General features: G+C 41.6%; 1 protein-coding gene and 1 long non-coding RNA gene across 2 annotated transcripts in view; one reads left to right on the plus strand and one right to left on the minus strand.

The window, feature by feature from the left end:
- Positions 1-170: 170 nt before the first annotated feature.
- SLC10A2 (solute carrier family 10 member 2) lies at positions 171-15,650 on the plus strand. Its single transcript, XM_019486895.2, has 6 exons — positions 171-657; positions 3,644-3,762; positions 5,150-5,238; positions 10,060-10,235; positions 11,512-11,669; positions 13,585-15,650. Exons 1-6 carry the CDS (start codon positions 215-217, stop codon positions 13,755-13,757), a joined length of 1,158 nt encoding a protein of 385 aa, XP_019342440.2. The 5' UTR covers positions 171-214; the 3' UTR covers positions 13,758-15,650.
- Positions 820-21,470, minus strand: part of LOC109283010 (uncharacterized) — a 102,521-nt gene continuing 81,870 nt past the window's right edge. Inside the window, exon 3 of the long non-coding RNA XR_002090047.2 lies at positions 820-1,137. This is a non-coding gene — a long non-coding RNA (uncharacterized LOC109283010). The remainder of the gene's footprint in view (positions 1,138-21,470) is intronic.

Consider the following 21,470-nt stretch of genomic DNA (forward strand, 5'->3'; position numbering starts at 1 on the left):
TTGCCACTATATGAAGCTAGTACCATACTTACAACTATATGAATCAGCACTGGGCCAAACCCTTAAGTTTTTGGTATCAGTTCAAGTATTTATTGCCCTTTATTGCCTATCACGTCAGTTAAAAAGAGCCACCAAGAGGCAAGCCTTTACAGATAAAAGTTTGCCTTGGACCTGCTTATCCCTTTTCTTTATTTCTTTATATCTATTTTTTAAAATGCAGCAGCACCAACTTTTAGAGAAATTTTATTATGGGTACTCAAAGAGTTTGACAGCAAACTCAACTGTAGGTATTTCAACCTGTTCTGCAAATGCTACCATTTGCAATGGCACATCTTGTGTGCTACCTGAGAATAATTTTAACAAGATTTTGAATGTAATTTTAAGTACTGTCATAACAGTCATGTTGGCATTGGTGATGTTCTCCATGGGCTGCAATGTGGAGATAAAAAAATTTTGGGGGCACATAAAAAGACCGTGGGGTATTTTCGTGGGCTTCCTCTGTCAGTTTGGAATTATGCCTCTCACAGGCTTTGTGCTGTCTATCGCCTTCAATGTGAAACCTATTCAAGCTGTTGTAGTGCTCATCATGGGATGCTGTCCCGGTGGAACTTCTTCCAACATCCTAGCATACTGGGTAGATGGTGACATGGATCTAAGGTAAGAGCCTCTCCTCCGTAGAGAGAGAATTTTTTTGTTCAGTATAGTAAATTTTGTTTCAGGGACTATACATATCTGTTCAGTTCAAAGCACATTAAGGCCTGGAAGCCTGGTTGAGGCTTTCAGTAATTATTATGAACTTAATAAGCAAAAGTCAATGAATATAGCAGAAGGCAATAACCAGTTTTTAATCTAATGTCCTATTAAAGAAATCACTAATGGAAAAATATTTATCCACCTTCATGTTCTACAAAATGGGTAGGCTTGGAAAGTTTACACTTTTATAGCTAACAAAAACCAAAATTATTCATGATAATTCTGTCTGCTTCTGGCACTATGCAAAATTTTCAAACTGAAGGAATGCTTTATCGGATACAAGCCACAAGCTGGTGCAGTCCTGTCTACTGGGTGCAATGAAAAAAGCTCCTTCGTGGATGTGATGATCTCAGTGGCAGGTCACTTGGCTTCAACTTCAAGACTCTGTGAAGTCAGAAATTGTGATATGTCAGGCAGCTGGCATGTTCACAGACATCAAACACAGAGTAGAATTGAACCCTGCTCTTGATGGAAATCCCAAGACGCATTTTATAATTCTTTAGCTCTAACAGCCTTTACAAATGAGCAATATTTTTTTAAATAATCCTGATTACTTTGTTCTAAAATAAACAGCATAGTCTCTCCACTTCCCACAGAGTATCATAAATTACAGCATTCATCCAATTTATCATATGCCAGTCTGAACTAGCAATGGAAAAACTAATAGAAGTAGGAGAGATGTGAAACTATGGTGAACAAGCTAAGAATTTTAATATTTGCAGCTTTAATAAGACATTTTTTCCATGTTATGCAAACAATGAATTTCTCTGTAACATACAGGTGTTAATGCAAGATGTGGTTTTTTAGTACAGTATATAATCAACTCTGCTAATCACCAGCTTCCTCACTGTGGAGAAAAGACCTATAATATAAATTACAAAGTACTTTATTTCAATAAAGTACAGCTCTGACAAAACCACAAATGGAAGGAAATTCAGCAATAAAGCTGAAATTCTGTCACGGTCTTGACCCATTTCACCTAGGAAGAACAGTGCCCATAGAACCAAATCTTTCTGTCACACAAGTATAAATTTAGAGTAACTCCACTGAACTCAGTGGTATAAATCTGGACTGACAGTGAAATAAATGAAGTAGAATCTGGCCCTAAGTTTTTAAGAAGCTTCTTGAAGGAAGACTTATATATTAAAACAGCTGTAAAGAAACAAATTGTTCTAATCTGTTGTTATAGTTATTGTTATTGTTATTGTTGTGATATAAAATCCACAAGAAAAAGTAAGGGGTCAGGTAATGGTCCCCAGATCAAGAAATTCAGATACAGTATTTAAGGTAAACAAAATAGTAGCAGATTTACTCTCCTAAGAAATTCACAAAGAACCAGCTCAAATGCTATATGTTCCTCCAATGAAGAACCAGGTGCTGTAATGCCTTCATCCATGAGTAACCCTACAAATAACAAAGTGATCTTTTTGGGAAGGTGGGAGAATATACAGACTGCTTATGCTACCTCCCCATTTTATGAAGCTTCTGTGCTTTGTCTCTCTTACCAGTTGACTACACCAATACTGTAGGTCTGCTAAGCTACCCCACTACTGCAGCTGGGAACTATGAATGCAGCCCATGTGAACACAGCCAAACTAAGCTAGCTTAAATCTAACTAGCTCAAACATCAATAATAGTGCCATGGCAGCATGGCTTCAGCACTGGCTGTACAATCTCAGACCTGCCCACAGCTTTAAGGCAGATAACACTACACCATTACAGCTTTCAGCATGGTTGCTAGATTGATTGTGTGTATCTACACATGCTACAAGCACACCTTAGAGTTAATTGAAAACCCTTTGGATGTGCCTGCATCATGGTCTGAGTGAGGTCATCAATGCCTATGAAGAAATAAGGCCACCCTGTGTCTACAGGCTTGCAAATCTCAGTTGAGATCTCTGCACTGTGGTACAACTGATAACAAATGAACAGGGAAGTTTTCTGACAGTAAGAGCTACTGCAACATCTTTCTGGGGTCATCCGATCCCAGCAGTCTTTCCTGCTCAAGTGCAGAGGGGGTGGACACGATGATCTGTAAGGTCCCTTCCAGGCATGCAAAAACTATGAAATTTGAGGCTTACTTTTATCCCAAGAGTGTGTTCTGGCACTATGCTCAGGGTCTCAGGACTATGCCAAGCTGTTTGCACTGCAAATTTGAGAGTGTGAATACATGTGTAATGGGTGTGAGTGAACTGGAGCTTATTTCTTTGTCAGAGTGCCAGACTCTCTCATAACCAGGGATCTAATTAAAAAAAAAAATCCCCAATTTTTGGATTAAAAAAAGTAACCCAAAAGCCACATTTTTCCATGATTAAAATGAAACACCGATAGATAGATAGATAGATAGATAGATAGATAGATAGATAGATAGATAGATAGATAGATAGATAGAGTTTCACTTTAATCACAGAAAAATGTGGCTTTTGGTTACTTTTTTTAATCTGAAAATTGGGGGGGGGGTTAATCAGAGAAAAGCAGAATTCCTGCTCATAACATGATAGGGACAAACACTTCAGGTCTCTAGAAGTCCTGAGAGAGGCCACTGGGAACACATGCAAAACAGCCTGAACAACACATTGGGATTGGTGCATGCAAGCAGTAACAGGTAGGCAAGACAAGACCCATGGGAAATTCAGTGTGAACCATTTACAATACATACAACAGAATAAAGATGAAGTTTCTACTTTCACTTGGAATTTTTCTTTTTTCAGGAAAAGCAGAGCTCTGAGATTTCTTCAACTCAGTTTTGTGTATATATGCAACAAACTGATTGTAGCCAGTAGCATTTCTTGTGCAATGTTTCATAAACTAGTAAACTGCAATAAGAAAATGAGAGGACCCACTGGAAAGAATGAGATGCACTGTAAGCCTATAACTCATTTCTTTGCAGCATCAGCATGACAACATGTTCCACCTTACTGGCAATGGGGATGATGCCACTTTGTCTCTTTGTGTATACCAAAATGTGGACAGACTCCGGCTCAATTGTACTCCCCTACGATAGTATAGGTGAGTCAAGCAAATCACTCTTTTCCTTTTACCTGTCTTCCATGTTCTTCCTTTCTTGATATCAACCATTTTTTGTACCATCACCATACAGTGTCAGACTGATAGAGACTCGTACGTTAAAGGTATTTTTCAAGGTAGATTTATGGGATCTAGGTGCTTACATGCCTTTAACAATCTAGCTGAAATGGACTCAATAACTTCACATCTTGCAAGATGGAGCTCTAAAGCTATTACAAAACTGGTACAAATACTTACCACAGGGTTATGCAAATCACTATACATGAATGATGTCATAACCTTTTTTGGAAATGTGGTGAAAATATAAAATAATTCAGGTTTAGAGGTTTGCCCTGACCTGAATTAAATCTGGATTGGGGCGGGGGGCACAAATCCCACAAAGTAGTGAGTCCTGTGATTATGACCCAGCAAAGTAAACAAAAAAAAGGCCAAAGTTCTGCCTGGGACTAGTAATGGTTTCTGTAACCAATGGGATGCAAGGATTTGATATAGATAGCATTACATCTGGCTGCCTTTGACTTCCCAACATAAATAACCAATTTATAACTGCGGGCAATATTCAGCCAAATCTGGAACTCTGAGGCTATAGGGAAGCACATTAAGTAATCTTCCCCCACGCCCTCTAAATATGTGCCTGCAATTAAGTGTGCAATTAAACCCACTGAGTATGGTTGCAACCCTGAAATCTAAAGGAAGTGACAGAAAGGCACCATCAGGAATTTGACTTATGGCTTAATTTGATTCCACACAGGAAACCTCAGCCTGCCACAAAGCAGAAATTGTGGATGGTTGCTTGAATTCACTGAGAATATGCCTACGCTTAGAGTTCAGAACAGACTTAAATGCTTTCCAGTACTGAGCCTTTAATGCTTACTGTTATAGGATCCAAATCTGTTGTCAAAACTTATTCATTCTCCATACAGGCACAGTCACTATTATATACTTTTTAAGTTTAGTTCAAAAAATAATCATGAAACCTGTTTATGTTTTATAAAATCAATAGCAAGGAAAAAATGCCCTCAACAAAACAAGTTCTAGCTGGGTGCTGTTATAGTCCAACAGAAACACCTGCAGGCAAAATGAACATGTAATACTACAATAAATAAATAGTAGATCACAGGATAGTAATGATTAACAAGCTGAAAGTGCTGTACACTATTTGAATCCAGGTGGGTGAGCACATAACTTCGTAACAGAATTACAATTAACTCAATTGGCTGCCAAAGATAATACACGTCATAGTAAAGAATGTGTCCACGTGTGTGTATGTGTACAACAGACACCTGCTATTTCAATTTGTTCTGTCTGTTTATTGTATGTTTCCTCATCATAACTCTTCTTTTATAAATGTGATTTAATCATATTGCAGGAATTTCACTGGTGGCCCTTGTCCTTCCTGTTTCGCTTGGAATATATGTTAACCATAGATGGCCCAAACAAGCAAAAATTATACTTAAGGTAAGATATGATAGCTATATACATTTTTAAACCACTATTTATTATAGGCCAGATTGTGGTTTTTGTGGCACTTCTTGAGTAATGCATCACTACAAGGGTTGTAACTGCAATGAAATTCACAGCAGAAAACAAATAAATATCTTCTTGCTTATAAATGTATACATTTCATACATTCTTGTTAACTAGCATTCATCAGTGAGTGTTTTAATATAGTGTGTGTGTGCGTGTGTGTGTGTGTGTGTTTGTACACTTGGTTTTTTTCAGTGCAGGGCTAACCTAAATAAACAAAAAAATATAATCCATACAGTTTAATCTCAAAAAAAATATATAATTATCATAAATAGGAAAGAAAAAATAATTTGGCAATTTTTGTAATTACATTTTAGCAATTTTTTAAATGATTATTTCATTTTCAAACAAAAAACCTGAAATGGTATATTTTAAAAATGTTTAAATAAAAATTTTCACCTTCTAATTTTTTTCCAGCTCAAATTAGTCATAAAATTTAACCCACATTCACAGATAGCTTTAGTACCCCCAAGCAGCACTTTTTGATACATAAAATGATCAAAATAAAATTGCCCAGATCTACACATTACATTTAGTGTTAACAGAAATGGAATTATTATAGCCCCTATCTTATTAAGTTCTAAGTGTTTCAGAGAGGTGCTGAGCACACTCAACTTTCATTAATTGTCCTTTAATTAATATGAATAGGCACTTACCTCAATATCTGTCACCCTTTACATGGTACAAGATCAACACAAAAATTATCTGTATGTCAAACACGTTGTATTTATCTGTAGCTACTAATACATGTGGGCACTATCAAGTCTTTGGTCCAAAAAGGTACTTATTCCTATTATATTCATTGTTAGGGAAAGGCACCTTAAAATTGGTGATGTGCCCTTTAAACATATTTTTGCAGCACTAAATGAAAGAAGAAACCACTTTAAATGCTTATTATCAAACACATAAACAAACACAAGGTTCTGTAAGATCAAAAATGATACTCAGGCATAGCTTGCCTTCTGTAGTGCAATGAAGCATCAAGTAAAGGCCAGATAAAGCAGACAGAGCTGACAGACTTGAGCTCAGATAATGGCAAATGAGGAGATAAGAGTGCAAATAAAATACAAGAAGTAAAATCAAACCAGATTTTCACAGCCAGACCCTATTTCTCTCTTTCAGAAACTTCAGTCCAAAACCCAAAGAGGAATTTTTGCATTATTTCACTACTAAAAACCACAAAACATTCGTGATTAAATTTTTATTGCAAAAACATCACTTTAAATACAGGATTTTTAGTTATCATTTGACTGAATACTTTAATGGAATCAAAACTTCTCACCGTCAAAAAGGCTACATAAAGCTGTCCATGTGTAAACAGGCTTAGGAATATAAATACATATTTTGTCAAAAGTCTGACCTTGTGACTTGTTTATAGTCATAGAATAAGAGGGCCCTTGTATAAGGGCCCTTGTACATGTAAGACAATTACCCCTTTTAGTGGTTTAATTGTCCTTTTTAAGGATTTAATTGCAAAACAGTGCACACATTCAGCAGCATGTTACAATTACATCTTGTAACAGTACACGCATTTGGCAGCATATTTCGATTTAAATTACTTTTTTATGTAGCAAACTAAAACACGTCCCATGTATTTTAGTTTGCTACATAACAAATTACAGTGATATTCCTCATGTGTACAAGGGCCCTATCCAGAGAAGGCAGCAGGGACAGTGCATGGGGGGTTGGAAGTCCAGGTGTGCTTAGGAAAGCTTGGGTTTAGCAGGCTTCCAGCACCCCATGCACCATCTCCAACACCTTCTCCAGCTGCCAGCACAACCAACCACCCTCCTGCCACCTTCCTGGGGCAGACAGCCCATTCCTGGGCAATCCCAGGCAGCAGAAAAGTGGCAGAGACAGTACACGGGGCGCTGGAAGCCACCCAAGCCCAAGCTTCCACAAGCACACCTAGGCATCCAGCACCCTGCACACTGGTGGATCTGGCAACCTGGGGCTGCACCCGTGCAGCTAACACCCTGCCCAGGTGGCCCTGGGAGGCCTTGGAGAGAAGCACTGGGCCCTCCACAGCTCAGGGGCTGTGCAACCCAGAAGTAGTTCATTCAGGCAGGCTCCACTAAGGGAAAAAAAAAGTGGTGAGGGGCCTGATCTTATTTACGTTTTTCTCCCAGAGCCTGCCTGTTTCTCCCGTGGCCAGGGACTGACCTGCCAGTGAGTCACGCAGCCCCTGAGCTGCACAGAACCCCAGTGCTTCCCTCTGCGGTGGCAGCACCCCTGGGCAGCACCCACCTACTGGCAGCCCACAAGGGTGGTCCCAAGGGTGCTGCTGCCATGGAGGGAAGAACCTGGGGCCCCCACAGCTCAGGGCCTGCCAGCAGCTCGCCCCCCAGCTGCAGGAGAGCTGGGCAAGCTCCAAGGGGGAGGGGGGAAAAGGATTGGGTCCCTCACCACATTTTTTTTTCCCTTTGGCAGAGCCTGCCTGCTCCACAGTGGAGAAGCCCAGTGCTTCATTCTAGCTCTGACTTGCCTGCTTAGCCTGTCTATCCAGAGCACTCTGATTGGTTGTTTCAGTTGCCAAAACAATCAATCAGAGTGCTCTTAACAGATAGAATAAGCCTATTATTATTATAGATGCTTATAGACCCCCCCCCCCCGCTCCACCAAAAACCATTAAAACTAATGGGATGTCTACAGCCCAAGTTTACACTGCCAGGCAGTAGCAATCCCAGCTACACAGGTATTTTGCATATCCATAGCCAGTACAGGCATGTTTGCTATATTAACATTGCCTCTCCACTGTCTCAGCAGTGCTAATTAGATGGCCTACATGAATTAAGCTGCATAGATTCAATATCAGGAGGGCATGTACTTCCGTATTTCACAGTGTATAAGTCAAGGTTTGAAGCCCAAATATTGACCTTTAAATTTCCACCTCAGCTTTTACACCATATCCAGGGCCTGGCTGGGCCAGCACACAGTTTCCAGGCAGGGCTACTGCTGCAGCTGCCGGGGTACTCAGCTGTCCTGGCATCCAGCAGCTCCTTGTCCCCCTGCTCCAGCCCTCAGGGCATCAGGTAGGGAAGTGGCAGGGATGGGGGAGCTGCAGTGCAGAGTGTCAGGCTTAGGCTGGCAGGAGCATAGAGTCTGAACTCAGGGGGGTGGTGGGAACACAGAGCTTGGGTGGGCAGGGTGTGGGTATAGGGAAGGATGTGGGTGTGGGGGAAGTCAGATGCACTGGAGCTAGCTGACTTCCCCCCTCCCTGACTGCGTGCAGTGGCAAGGAGTTCAGCTTGCCCAGCCTGCCTCTATCATGCTGCTTGCAGGGGCCAGGGCTGGGGCCAAGCTCGGCAGTCATCTGGCACGACCCAGGCAATGCTGGCCCCAGCCCCTGAGAGTGGTGCTGCCTGGGCTGTGCCAGCCAAGCACCAAGCCTGGCCCCAGCAAGCAGTACAACCTGGGCCATGACAGCCAAGCCCAGCCCCAGCCCCTCCACCTCCAGCAGTGTTGATCTCACATGTATCCACCTCCTAGGTGTCCTACTTGCAGTGAGGGTGTGCAGAGGCCAGTATAAATCAACCCCAAATTTCTGATCCAAAAAGTTAGGTCAACTTATACACCAGATCTATGAAAAACCTAACTTTTTAAATCAGAAAAATGGGGTCGACTTATACACTGCATCGACTTATACACCATGAAATACGGTATGCCATGTTTGAGGGCACTGCTGCCTGACATGGTGAGTTTGCAGTGTAGACACCCACAAATCTTTCAGTTATACACCTCCAAATGGTCTTTTACTAAGGCTGCTGTTATGTGTTATTCTTTAAACCATTCTCAATCTGTGGAATGTTAGTGTTAAATTTCGAGCCGCTTCAGAGGAGTCACACGTTAAGGCTTAATGCCATCTCTGACCTGCACAAGTGTGACTTGAGGGCCTGGAGAGCAGAGGCATGGCCAAAAGCCAGGACTCTATCCCCCTCTGGGAGTAGAGCCCAGGAATTAGGCATGGAACCTAGGGAAACATACCACCCTGGGCTCCATGATCTCACCGTGGTCAGTTCTAGGCAGCCCTTTCCCTCATTCCCCTTCCCAGGAACACTAGAAGCTGAGGAGGGAAGCCAACTCTCCCCCCCCCCCCCAATTCTCCTGGCTTGGGGAAAGCTGCCCAGATGTGGGCCAAAGGGTTAGCCCTCTGAGAAAAGGGCCATGTGCTCAGCCCCCAGTCTGGGGGCCTGGTTTGGGTCTCCTGGGGTCCTTGGAGTTAGCAGTGTGGTGCCATGTAGGTTGAGGTCATACCTGCTGGAGGTGGGTAGACATGTTGGTTTGGGGCCAGTACAACCCCCTAGGCAGTATGGCTTGAGAGGGTGGAAAGTTTGTCAGGGGAAGAGGGGTGGGAATCCTGCATCTTGAGATACCGGATGACTTCAAGTCAATTGCTTTTTCTCCATAGAGCACATTAACAATACCCTAGCTCAAGCTAGGTAGAACAGCTCAAAGATAACCCTCACCTAGCTTTAATACACTTAGAGAGTACTTAGTACAGTTTAACACACTTTAAAGCATGAATGCTACCATTTTAAGTGTCTTTATAATGGTTTAAAGGTAACCTGTTACATCACCCTTAGTACACTACCCAATTTTTGAGTGCCAATATTAAAATGAACTGTGAGAGCTATGCATAATATCTTTGAATATGAATATAATAAAGATACCACTATGCATGTTTAAACTGTGGCCAGTTTATTTGATTGAACAACAGTCTCTTCTACTTATCCCTTTATTTTCTCCCTTCAGGTTGGTTCCATTGTTGGAGCAATTCTCATAATACTCATAGCTGTGGTTGGAGGAATACTGTATCAGGGTTCCTGGACGATTTCCCCTGAACTGTGGATCATTGGGACCATATTTCCAGCTGCTGGTTACTCTTTAGGCTTTTTCCTGGCTCGCATTTCTGGTCAATCTTGGCACAGGTACAGATTGCTCTATAACTCAGAGTTTGTAATCTTATTCCAGTCATAAAAGAAAATTGGCCCTATAACTGATGTTTTTATTTAGTGATTAACCAGTGATAATAAACTCCTAAGACCTAGCTACTCCACCAAATCTCCCTCTCCTTGACACAACGCCTATGAACATGCATTAAGATGGGACTTATGTTCTGACTTTTTTTCTTTATGGCTTCTGATTTCTCTCAAATTTCACTAAAGTGTCCCTCTGTTTCCCCTTATGTGTCCCTAGGCCCCACTGACTCCCCAACATGTGTGCACAGAAGGGATCTGACCTACAAGTTGATTGGGATTGCAGTTAAATGCCCTCAAAGCAGAGGGTTTAAGTAGCTCCATCTGCCTGACACTTTCATGCCAGATGTATTCCCCCCCCCCCCCCCCCGACCTGGCAATTTCTTTTCTCCTTTGCAACAAAGAAATTTTCACTTTTACTGCATCACTATTATTACCAGGGATCCTACTTTTCTCTGAGGAAAAAAATCCCCAATTTTCAGATTTAAAAAAGTAACCCAAAATCCACATTTTCCTGTGATTAGAATGAAACACCACTATATATAGATAGAGTGGTGTAAAAGTCTGCACTGCAGCTCCCCCACCCCACCACTTCCCTACCTGATATCTATATCTATCTATAGTGCTGTTTCATTTTAATCACAGGAAAATGTGGATTTGAGGTTACATTTTTTTATCCAAAAAATGGGGATTTTTTTTTGTCAGAGAAAACCAGGATCCTTGGTATTACCCATGCTACATGACCTGCATTCACCCCTTCATTTACAATGTGGCTATACTCCCATTCGTTCAATTTTTTTCCCTGCCCTGTCCAATAATTCATGCTATGGGGTTTGTTAACTTTCCTGTGTACCACTAATTATTTGATCCCAGACCCCTTGACTTTTATGTAGAAACTCCCATTGACTTCAATGAACATTGGATTAGACTCCAAATTCACTGCATAGTCAGTGAGGCACCATCAGGAGGAAGATGTTACAATTAAGACATTAATGTAAAAGAAAACCCTGCATTAGTGCAGAGAGCTTTGTGCACTTGCAAACAATGTTCTTTCTAATGCATACCCTTCACTGAGGTGCATGACTTGTGGAATATTTTATGGATTATATGAACTGGAGTGTTCTTCCTGATCTATTACCTTTGGCCGTATGTTTCTTTCATATCTGTATTTCTGCAGAGTACATTGATGCCAGAGGATATGACATTTTTCTTGTATTATTCCCCTTAGATGTCGTACAGTAGCTTTGGAAACGGGCATGCAGAACACTCAGCTGTGTACAACGATTGTGCAGCTCTCCTTCACCCCTCAACAGCTTGCACAGATGTTTACTTTTCCACTTATCTACAGTATTTTCCAGATGCTATTTGCACTGATATTTTTAGGAGGTAAGCCACAGACATCTTCCTTCAGAACACTGTGACTATACATTGATAGCTTTATTATTAATAGTACTTTTATTTTATGTGGATAGTCACGAGAATATGAGTGGGCAGTTTAAAAATACTAATAACTAAAGAAAAATGGTTAAATGAAATAATAATCCAGATCCTCATTGTATACAACATATAAAAGAAGACATAAATCTCAGTTCTGGGTTCCAGCTGATGCCTAAAGGTATTCTAAACCACCTGGAACTGGCCACCAGGAATACACCAAATTGTAAGAATCCTCTGGAAAACATACCAGAGGAGTAGCCAAGGCACAGAGGATGTGTACCAGGGGGCAGAGGATATGTGACCAGGACACAGCGTATCTAGCTATTCTGAGCCGCTATTACAACCCACTAAAGGTAGGAAAGATGCTGTAAGGGATGGAGAAATAGACTGGGACCTTAAGGGACCTGCATGCAGTTTCTGGCTCAGCCACAAACTTGTTACGTGATTTTAGTCCACTTAATGCCTCTGCTTCCCAATTGTGAAAATAGGGATGTCATAAACATAAAATCCATGAAAGGTCCTGAGGCATGTGTGCACTTTAGTAACACAGGGCATATAAATCCTTAGAGAGAGACACCCTAGCTTACCCTTCCACAGTGATATCCTCAACCCCATGTCTGGGCCTTCATGGCATGTAAGTAGGCCAGAGCAATATAAAACAGTTCCAAAAGTCTCAGTTCCAGGCAAGAAAGAGTCTCCTGACACAGGCACATTGAAAGATGGCTGTAAGGGTGCCTCTTCAGTAACTATTCACATGTCCCAATGCTGGGGTGGTAAGGTTATGTCTGCAGTTGGGGCACAGCATGTAATACTACAGAGATGCAGGATGTAGCCTGTAAGGCACCTAGAAAAGTGACTATACTCCAGACTAACCAACACAACTGTCAGGATTATGCCATCTGTCTCTCCACTCCTCAGAGCAGCCCAGGGTTGGGAAGGAAGACCAGTAAAGCCACTTTAGCCCCACATTTACCCCCACCAACCCACCACTTGCAACTACTGTCCAGTTCTACTAAACTGTTAATGTGCTTCCCTGTGTGTCCTCCAGTCCTACTGGCATCCTAAGGTGTACACAGAAGGGATATGACATACAAATTAGTTAGGAATGCAATTAAATGCCCTAGAAACAGGAGGCCCAAATGTCTCCATCTGCCTGATGTTAGCATGATGGATGTGTTTTCTCCCATTTGCAATTTTCTTTCTCCTTTGCCACAAAGAATTTTTCACTGTAATTAACCTCCAGCCAGGAAAAAACTTCCTTCAGAGTTGTGTGTCACCCTCAGAACAGACTCTCTGGAACTACCAACACCCTCCTGGCAGTGTGCACAATGCAAATCTCCTAGCTATTCTCAGCAAAAGGCAAGACCGTGAGATTTGGTACTAAACCTCTGGCTTGCCACGGACAGCACTGCCACAGGGTCTGGCATCAAACCTGCAACACAGCCTCAGCCAATAATCCACGGAATGCAATTGTGGCATCAACCATTCTTGCCCCACTGGTTCCACACCTGTCCTAAGCACAGCTCAGTTACAACTGAGAACCACTGGCATGGAGCCTTCCCCATTCTAATGCAACCTTCTAAATATGACAACCATCCAGTCACCTAATACACCATTTGATCAAATAGCCAAGATAAAAATCAGCCCTAAACAAAACCCAATACAGGGTTTTTTCTTTATGTTTAAAACAAACTTGTTCAATGATAAGTTATGGTTAAAGGCTTTGTGTAACTTATACTTTGTTTAGAGAACAATAGCTAGTATTAAGATGATAAATGCCTTACAGCAACATCTTACTACAGTAGCTTCTCCAGCTTCTCATTATGATTTGTGCATCTAATTCAAAATATGTATTGATTCGTAGCCTACCAAGCACACAAAAGATGTCAAGGCACAATGAAAACAGACTTCACTGAAGAAGAAGATGAAACGGAAACAAAATCTGAGTCATTATATGCCAACATGAATGGTGGATTTACATCAAATGAAAAACAGATAGATAATCATGTTTCTGTGGACACCAAAGAAAATGTATAAAATATATGGTTTACTCAAAACTTTTGCTTATGAATCACTGCTGACAGGGAAATATTTATCCCAAGAAGACTTCCTATTGACATTGTATAGAAGACTTGAAATGATTGATTTGTGAAAGGTCTTTTTATGGTTTGGCCTTTGATTCTGAATGAAGTTTTTGCCTCCAGGATCAAATTCATTTGCTAAAATATTTAATGTTTCATAATGGGCTAGTATGACAAGGCTGAAAAGTAAAGCTGCTATTGCTGAGAAATGGCATTTTCATTACTGACTCAAGCCCTTATCCTGAAAATAGATCTGCCAGTAATAACCCTGAATTAATGAGAAGTCCTTCCAAGAGGCTTGAATAGGTGCAGGGGTCCATGTGGTAGATGTAACATAGGACCGGGGTCTTATTGTGAACATAAAACAGCACAGAAAAGGAAAACACATAGAACAAAGAACTAAGCAATGTTTCCTTCAGGTCAGTATGTGCAGCCTAAAAGCTATTGTATTATAACAATTGAATGCTATTAATAAGGAGTGTTATTTTTTGTTTTCAATATGAGAGTTGTGTTATTTATCATTAGAATAGGTATAGCCAGGACTACAGATCCGCAGAGCAAGTCAATCCCCTTGGTTTCCCAGTGTTCCTCCACTTATGTGGAGCTTACAGTGGGTTTACTGCTCATTGTTTTGTATGAGGGTCTAATAGACGTATTTTCAGTATTTGCATAATCTCATATGATTTCAAGCCATCCCTTGGAAAGAGGGTTAAGCGACAAAAGTGTTAATTTATTCAAAAGCTATTACATTAAAAGGTATAAAAATACTCTGGGTTGCCATTTTTGTGCCCACTTGAATTTCAGTAACCATTGTATGCCTTCTGTTCAGGCAATTTAGCTATAAGGGTGCCAGATGTGCTGTTGTAATCAGCCATGTAAAGATACAAATTAGACAAAATATGGCAAGAAATAATTTTGGATAAAAAGGGGAACCCATAATTATTTGCCCCTGCAAACTGAAAACTACGTAATGAAAATCTGCCCGTAGCTAGATGGGTACACAATTCCAAGTAAAATTACTTTGCACAATAACTTTACATTGCATGGCTGTGAACTCCAAATACACAATACCCATAATCCTGCAGTGTTTATACAAGGAAAACGTCCAGTGAAGTCTATAAAAGCTTGGCTGAATATGGACTTCACAAGTGGGCCAAATATCAACATGTGGAAACTATCAATCTCTTTCAGGTTTGTCCAATACAAGTGAACATTTCTAGATTCTGAGTTAATGGGATAACTTTTTTACTTCAGAATTTCTATCCAAATTATGAATTTTACAAACACAGTTTAAATTTTCACCACAGCAAAATCGTGCCCAATACCAAGCAAAGGGTGAATTACTTGATATATCAGATGTGTACAAAAGAGTCTTAAAATCTTTCGAAGTCTGCAATAGTATTGGTCTCAGAGTTAAGAGCACTCAGAACCCTGAAGTAAGTGTTCAGCAGTTAGCAGGATCTGGTCTGTAACACCACCCACGCTTTTATACCTCAGATAGTGAAAGGACAGGTAAACCACAGATCATAACCGTAAAAAGGCAAAGTCAGCAAGAAGAGGATAAACTTTTGATTCCAGTGCCTGCAAGAAAATATCTGTGGGCCTTATCCTGTTCCCATTAGGTCAACAGAGATTTTTCCATTAGCCTCAGGGAGCTGACTATATGTTTGTTCAAAATGTGGAAGAAAGAAATTTGGTTTTGATCATTTAGTATTCCTTTCTGATATGGTAAAGCTAAAGTAACACTGAGCTTTCAAAATGAGAGTTTTCTATATGAGTTTTAAATGGATTTTGGAACTATAGTATAGTAAAGCTTGTATCACCTGAAAGCATGTATGTGTGTATTTAAAATAAGCATGTGTAAATAGTTTGAAATAAATAAACTAAAAGAATATTTGCAATTTTGGTCACTGGAATCATCTGAGATGGAAAGAACCCAGCTCAATTTATTTTGGTGTGAAAACAATGAGCAGACAACAACAACAGATGACGAGGTCATGTTCTATAGAGTCACTTTTCAGAGCAGAATTGGATGTTAAGTGCTTTGGGCCACATTCTCTGTATCCTTTAGTTTGATTGTGCTATTCCAGCAGAGAACAGCCCTTAAGAAGACAGTGCTACTGGCTCCCTAGCAATTAACTTAGTACAGGAAAATCTCCCATTCACAATGAATTGCTTGATACTTTCTCCTCTCACCGACTCCAGCACAAGCGTTGTGTCAGGGAAATGGAGTACAGATGGAATACCATTGCTTTCTGACAAGCCACATTGGTTGAACAGAGCTTGCTGGGGCTTTAGAGCCTCAGCCCTGAAGTTGCTCTCAGTTGCACTGAAAGCTGAGGCTGCTCTGCATTACAGGTCAGAAACATGCAAGGCAATATTTGTTCCTGGCTATGTATTTGCCTCAAAAGAGTCATAAAGTCATAAAAAGTGGAATATATTTCCCTGGCTAGTTTTAGCAGTTACCAGTTCAGTGAAAACTACAGGGCAAAGCCTCAAATTGACATAAAGATCCTCTGGAGCATGGTGATTTTGTTAAACTGAAAACATGACAGAAGCTAAAAAAGAGCCTTAAAATTGAATGCTCTTAGTATCCTGTGATCCCTGTGTTAATTATTATTGTCTTACAAGATTATAACTAGATATGAATCTTTAAAAGCATGTGAGGCAAAGCAAGAACCAAGTTATTATGAGTCCAATGCCCTGGTCCAACATTGCTTCTGTGATGCTGCACTGAAAAGATGGTTGTAAGAAAGGCACTACCCAATATCCCTTCCCACTAAAGGGATAAGTACAGATGTTCAAAAAGCCCAAGCCTGAATTGATTCAATCTTTCCAGGTAAATCTACCTGTCATAGTTTGAACCAATTTGCAAGACAACAGGCATTCTCTTTTGATCCTGGAAATGCAGCCACGTGTCTGGAGGGAAGTGGACCGGGGGCTGGAGCATGGCCAGGCCCTGGGTTTAAACCCCCACCCTGGCCTACAAGGACCCCAGCCAGGATGTGCCTGGAGGGGGAAAAGGTAAGCACCCCCTGCCAGGTTTGTCCCCGAGGGGATTGCATGGCCAGACACCGGCCTGGGAAGTGCCTCAGGCAAAGCGGGGCAGGGAGGGGAATTAAACTCCCCTGTCTCCCCTCTCTCCCACCAGCACAGGACCCCAGCCTGGGTCTGCCCAACTTTTCTCTCTGCTGGCTGCTCATGTGGCAGGAGGCATGGCCAGAGCCAGCCCAGGTAGCAGCCTCAAGCAAAGTGGGGACAGGGCAGGGAATTAAACCCCCCTGACTCCTCACTTGGGCACAGGGACCTCAGCCCAGATCTGGCCTGCTTTCCCCCCTGCTCACCACTTGTACGGTGGGGGGAGTGGCCAGAGCCCACCGGGCAGCAGCCTCAGGTGAAGTGGGGGAGGGAAGGGGATTAAATCCCCCAAGTTCCCTTCCTCCCACTGGCACAGGGACCCCAGATGGAGTCTGCCCAGCTGGCCATTCACATGGCCTGAGCCAGCCTAGACAGCACCTCATTACTGCTCCTGATCCCCTCTCCCACCTCTCAAGGGGTCAGTCAAGAATTATCCATCTGTTGACCTGGTGCTTGCTGGCTCCCCAGGACAGAAGCTGGGAGCAGCTTGTTGAGACACAAGGGCAACTGTGCCCTGGGGTTCTGCCCCAAACAGATCCCTCTGCTGCTCAGGCAGCTGCTTGTCTGTACCAGCGTGGTTTGTGCAGCCCCCATTCCTGCTCCAGCCAAAGAGCGAGGGGTGGAGCCAGTTGCTTTCAGGAGCAGACCAGCCCAGGACTGCAGAGCATGCTGGGATTCTGGGGGACTCTGATTTAATTTAAACCAGGAAGGGGTCTGGAATACAAGTTCCATAAACTGGTTTGACCTCAATCAGTTAGGTCTGATACTACATTCAACCAGGTTTATCTTACACCAGCTTCGGCCATTTTGAAATGGTTTGTGCGCACTAAACTTTTGTTCTGTTACAGGTTTAAACCAGTTTCTAATCACTTAAACTAGTATATGTATAACTTCTGTCCCTAGCCAAGAAGTGTGGGAGGTAAGCACAGCAGTATGACAGGATACTTAAAGTAGCATATATACACTCAATCACTCCTTTAAATGTTTACTGATTTACATAGCCAAGGATAGATTCATTTCACCCAGTTAGTTTGTATGAAATTACCTCATAGCTAAATGTGGATTATCTTTCCCTCCACCTTAACCTGGTTACATGCCACTGATTTTAGACCCAAAGTTACCTTGCTTTCATGCTCAGATGAGAATGGCAGAGGTTTATGTGCAGTTATCTAGTGTAAGAGACTTATCGTTGTCTATTCTGAACTTTGATTTGCTTGTTTGCTTTCCTAGAAGCTATGTCAGCTTTGATGTTAGCAATTCTTCACTTAGTAATGTACACAATTATCACTTGTAATCAATTCCACCCACAGCATATGGTTATCTTTTCAAAAGAAATTTGCAATCAAGTTCTGCTGCAAGTTGAGAACTGTCATGTAATTAGATAGAAGGGATACAGATCACTGAGACCTGAGGATAAAAAAATATAGCCAACAAACACAAATATTTTAAAAATAAATAAAGTGTCATAGGAAAATATTAATTAGGACAGAGGAAAAGGATATATTGTCATTTCATCAGATAGGTTATCAACTTACAGAACTGTTTTGAAAATACACAGGAGGCAAATTTTAAACCACTTATTATTTACTCAGCACACTAGAACCAGCACTTAATGAGGTACTTTAGTTTACCAAGTGAATGTTGAATAAATATTCACAAATCTTTATTTTCAATTCATTTTTATTCAATAGTCATTACTGGCACAGAATTCACTTGAAATAATCTAAAAAAGCAAACAGAGATTTAGTAAAAAAATAGTAAAAAAACTATGTCCTATAGTAAAAAAACATATGAAATGTTCTTATAAGGAAAATTATTAGATAGGCATTGAGAAGTGCAATGTTAATTCTTGGTATACAAACCATTTTGTTTGTTCATTTCTTTTTCTAAATAATGGCTAAAGCATATTCTGGGCAAAATATCTGATAGCTTTTCTTTAAACACGATGACAGCTTATATTTGAGAAACCAAAATTGAATCACAAATTGACTTCATAAGTAGATCAGGTTGGTTTTTTTTTAATTGACCAAAACTAGAGGGGACTAGCTATTACAGAGAAGATACTGTCATATGAAGCATTCTGTCTGTCAGACTACAATGGCAAGAACTGAATGTTATTAATATCTAAACCCTATTTTGTGGTTTATATGAAGTGAGTTTGTGGTTTTAGCCCAATCAGATTACAACAACAGAAAAGCCATTGTTTTAATTGATACTTGCTGATATTATTTTGGCAGTCTCTGTAGTGATGCCTATCATCACAAACTGAAATAAAAGGAACCAACTCAAAAAGCATATAAAACCATACAACCAAACAGACACAGAGGACCCAAGACTAGAATCTGCACCCCTTATCTTCAAAAGCACAGGCCTTAACTACTTGTAATGGTCCCCTGATCTTCTCACCAGATCAGCCACATCACTCAAACACTCATACAGCCAAAGCAAATACATTGTAACAAAATGACATCAGAATTGTCCCTGCAGAAACTGTCAGCTTAGCTCTGAGGACCTGTGTTTATACTGAGGCTGCTCAGTCCCATCCTCCAATCCAAGAGCCCCCTTGCAGTCATGTGACCACCTTATTAGGCTGCACCACATCTGCTGGTTACTCCACAGCCTGCTTAAGGCCCTTAAAGTGGCAGGCACCAAGGTGTCCTGCCACAGTTAGATATTTGGAAGAATTTTCTCACTAGTAGGGTACTAAAATATTGGAACAGGTTACCCAGTGAGTGGTGGAATCTCCATCCTTGGAGGTTTTTAAGACCTGGCTAGACAAAGGTTTGGCTGGGATGATCTAGTTAGGGATGGTCCTGCTTTGAGCTGGGGGTTGGACTAGATGAAAGGTGATGAGATGCCAGATTGTGGGGACAAAAGTGTGACCCTTAGCCACAGTTCAGCAGAACCCACTATGGAATGGGCTGATTGCCTGTCAGACTTACCTGCAGGAATGCTGTGAGCTGCAGCAGAGCACTGCACAGTGATGCCACAGCACCAATTTTTAAGCTTGTGCTCCTTCTGGCTTCACAGGCACATGGAGGATGACATCAGGGAACTGTACCATGCCGGGAGCTTAAAGAGAGAAGCAGCTGTGCACAGCCAAGAAGGAGAGCCAGGGAACCAAGCCCAGTACAGGGAAGAGCCAGGACACCAAGCCCGGTAAACCAAAAACCTGGGCAAGTGAGTCCAGTACAGGGAAGCTAGACCAGGACACAGGACCCAGAGCCAGGAGGCCACACCAGGAAACAGAGCCTGGTATAGGGAAGAAAACCAGAAGGCTGAGCCGTGTACAGGGAGGGAATAAGTACCTCCTAAAGTACCTCAAGAAAGGAGGCAGCCAAGGGTTGGTTCTGTTGTTCCCCATCAGCTGTGTTACCCTCATATATGAGTGGGGAAGCCCTAGAAGAAGCTGAGCATGGCAGCCTGCAGGGACTCAGCTCTACTAAGGACTGTGCTGGCAGACTGTATTCAAGTTTTTATTTATTTAGTGAATACCTAGAGGAGTTGCCTTGATTTTGTGTTTGGTAACCTGGCCAAGGGTGCAGAGACCCCAGCATTACTTCATATTCTTTTTGGGACACTGGCTTGGCGATTACAGAGGACAGGGAGGAGTTATGCACCCTTGAACCCTGATTCGGACCCTTCCCGCTAAAGATATTGGAGATCCTACCAGGATCCTCTTGGGGTGGATCCAGGAAATAAGGGCTCTGACACTTCCTTCCAGAGTTTATATTATTATTTATATATTCTTGATTACTTTGGTCAGACAGTTTTCTGATAGTCCTCTACCTCATAAGAGACAAAGAATAGACTGCACAGTCAAGAACCTAAATGCTGACTGCTTCAAAGAGACCCAGTGGCTTGGCTTTGGTGATGAGTGTATGCTTGACAACACTGTGGTTGGTGCATGGACGGGGTGTAGGAGAGGTGGAGCTCCAAACTATCATCCCACTGTGCCATGCATAGCTCTTGAAAGAGGGGAATCTACATTACAACACTGAGCCCTCTCCTTTCTTCTTTATTAACACCAAAGGCATGGCAGGAAAGCTGGAAAGGGATGCTTCTCTGGGCACTCATAATTAGTGTACCTGAAATGCTGGCTCCACCACAAGGACCTCCTGAGGTCCCTTCCAACCCTAATTTTCTATGATTCTATGACAAGAAGGGATGAGGAATGAGCATCTTTCCACTTAAGTCCTGAGAGAAGTTCTTGAAAAAAGTTATTGCACTTTAACCTTAAACCTGCTCCAAGCTATGGAACTCTTCTTTCTTTGTTCCACAAGCATTTTCAATTTAAGCTATAAAAGTGCCTGCAAAAGGCACCCAGAATTATTTGGTCCTGAAAACTGTAAGTAATTTTTTGAGGAGCACCTTCCCTTTAAGCAAACCTTCACAGTACGGTCTTAAAAGAAGTTCTCTAGAGCTTGTGTGGATTCATGGACCACTAGGGACCACTGCAAATAGGCCTTGATTCAGTGTGGGAGGGGGGGGAGTTAGTGATACACCAGTTTAGAGAGAGTACCAGCAACAT

Source organism: Alligator mississippiensis, chromosome 1 (assembly GCF_030867095.1).
Source record: "Alligator mississippiensis isolate rAllMis1 chromosome 1, rAllMis1, whole genome shotgun sequence".
NCBI classification, from domain to species: Eukaryota; Metazoa; Chordata; order Crocodylia; family Alligatoridae; genus Alligator; species Alligator mississippiensis.

Coding starts and splice junctions, on each gene's coding strand:
- SLC10A2 (XM_019486895.2), top strand. CDS start 215: ATGCAGCAGCACCAACTTTTAGAGAAATTTTATTATGGGTACTCAAAG. Junction 3,763..5,149: donor ACTCCCCTACGATAGTATAG/GTGAGTCAAGCA, acceptor ATCATATTGCAG/GAATTTCACTGGTGGCCCTT. Junction 10,236..11,511: donor TCTGGTCAATCTTGGCACAG/GTACAGATTGCT, acceptor TATTCCCCTTAG/ATGTCGTACAGTAGCTTTGG.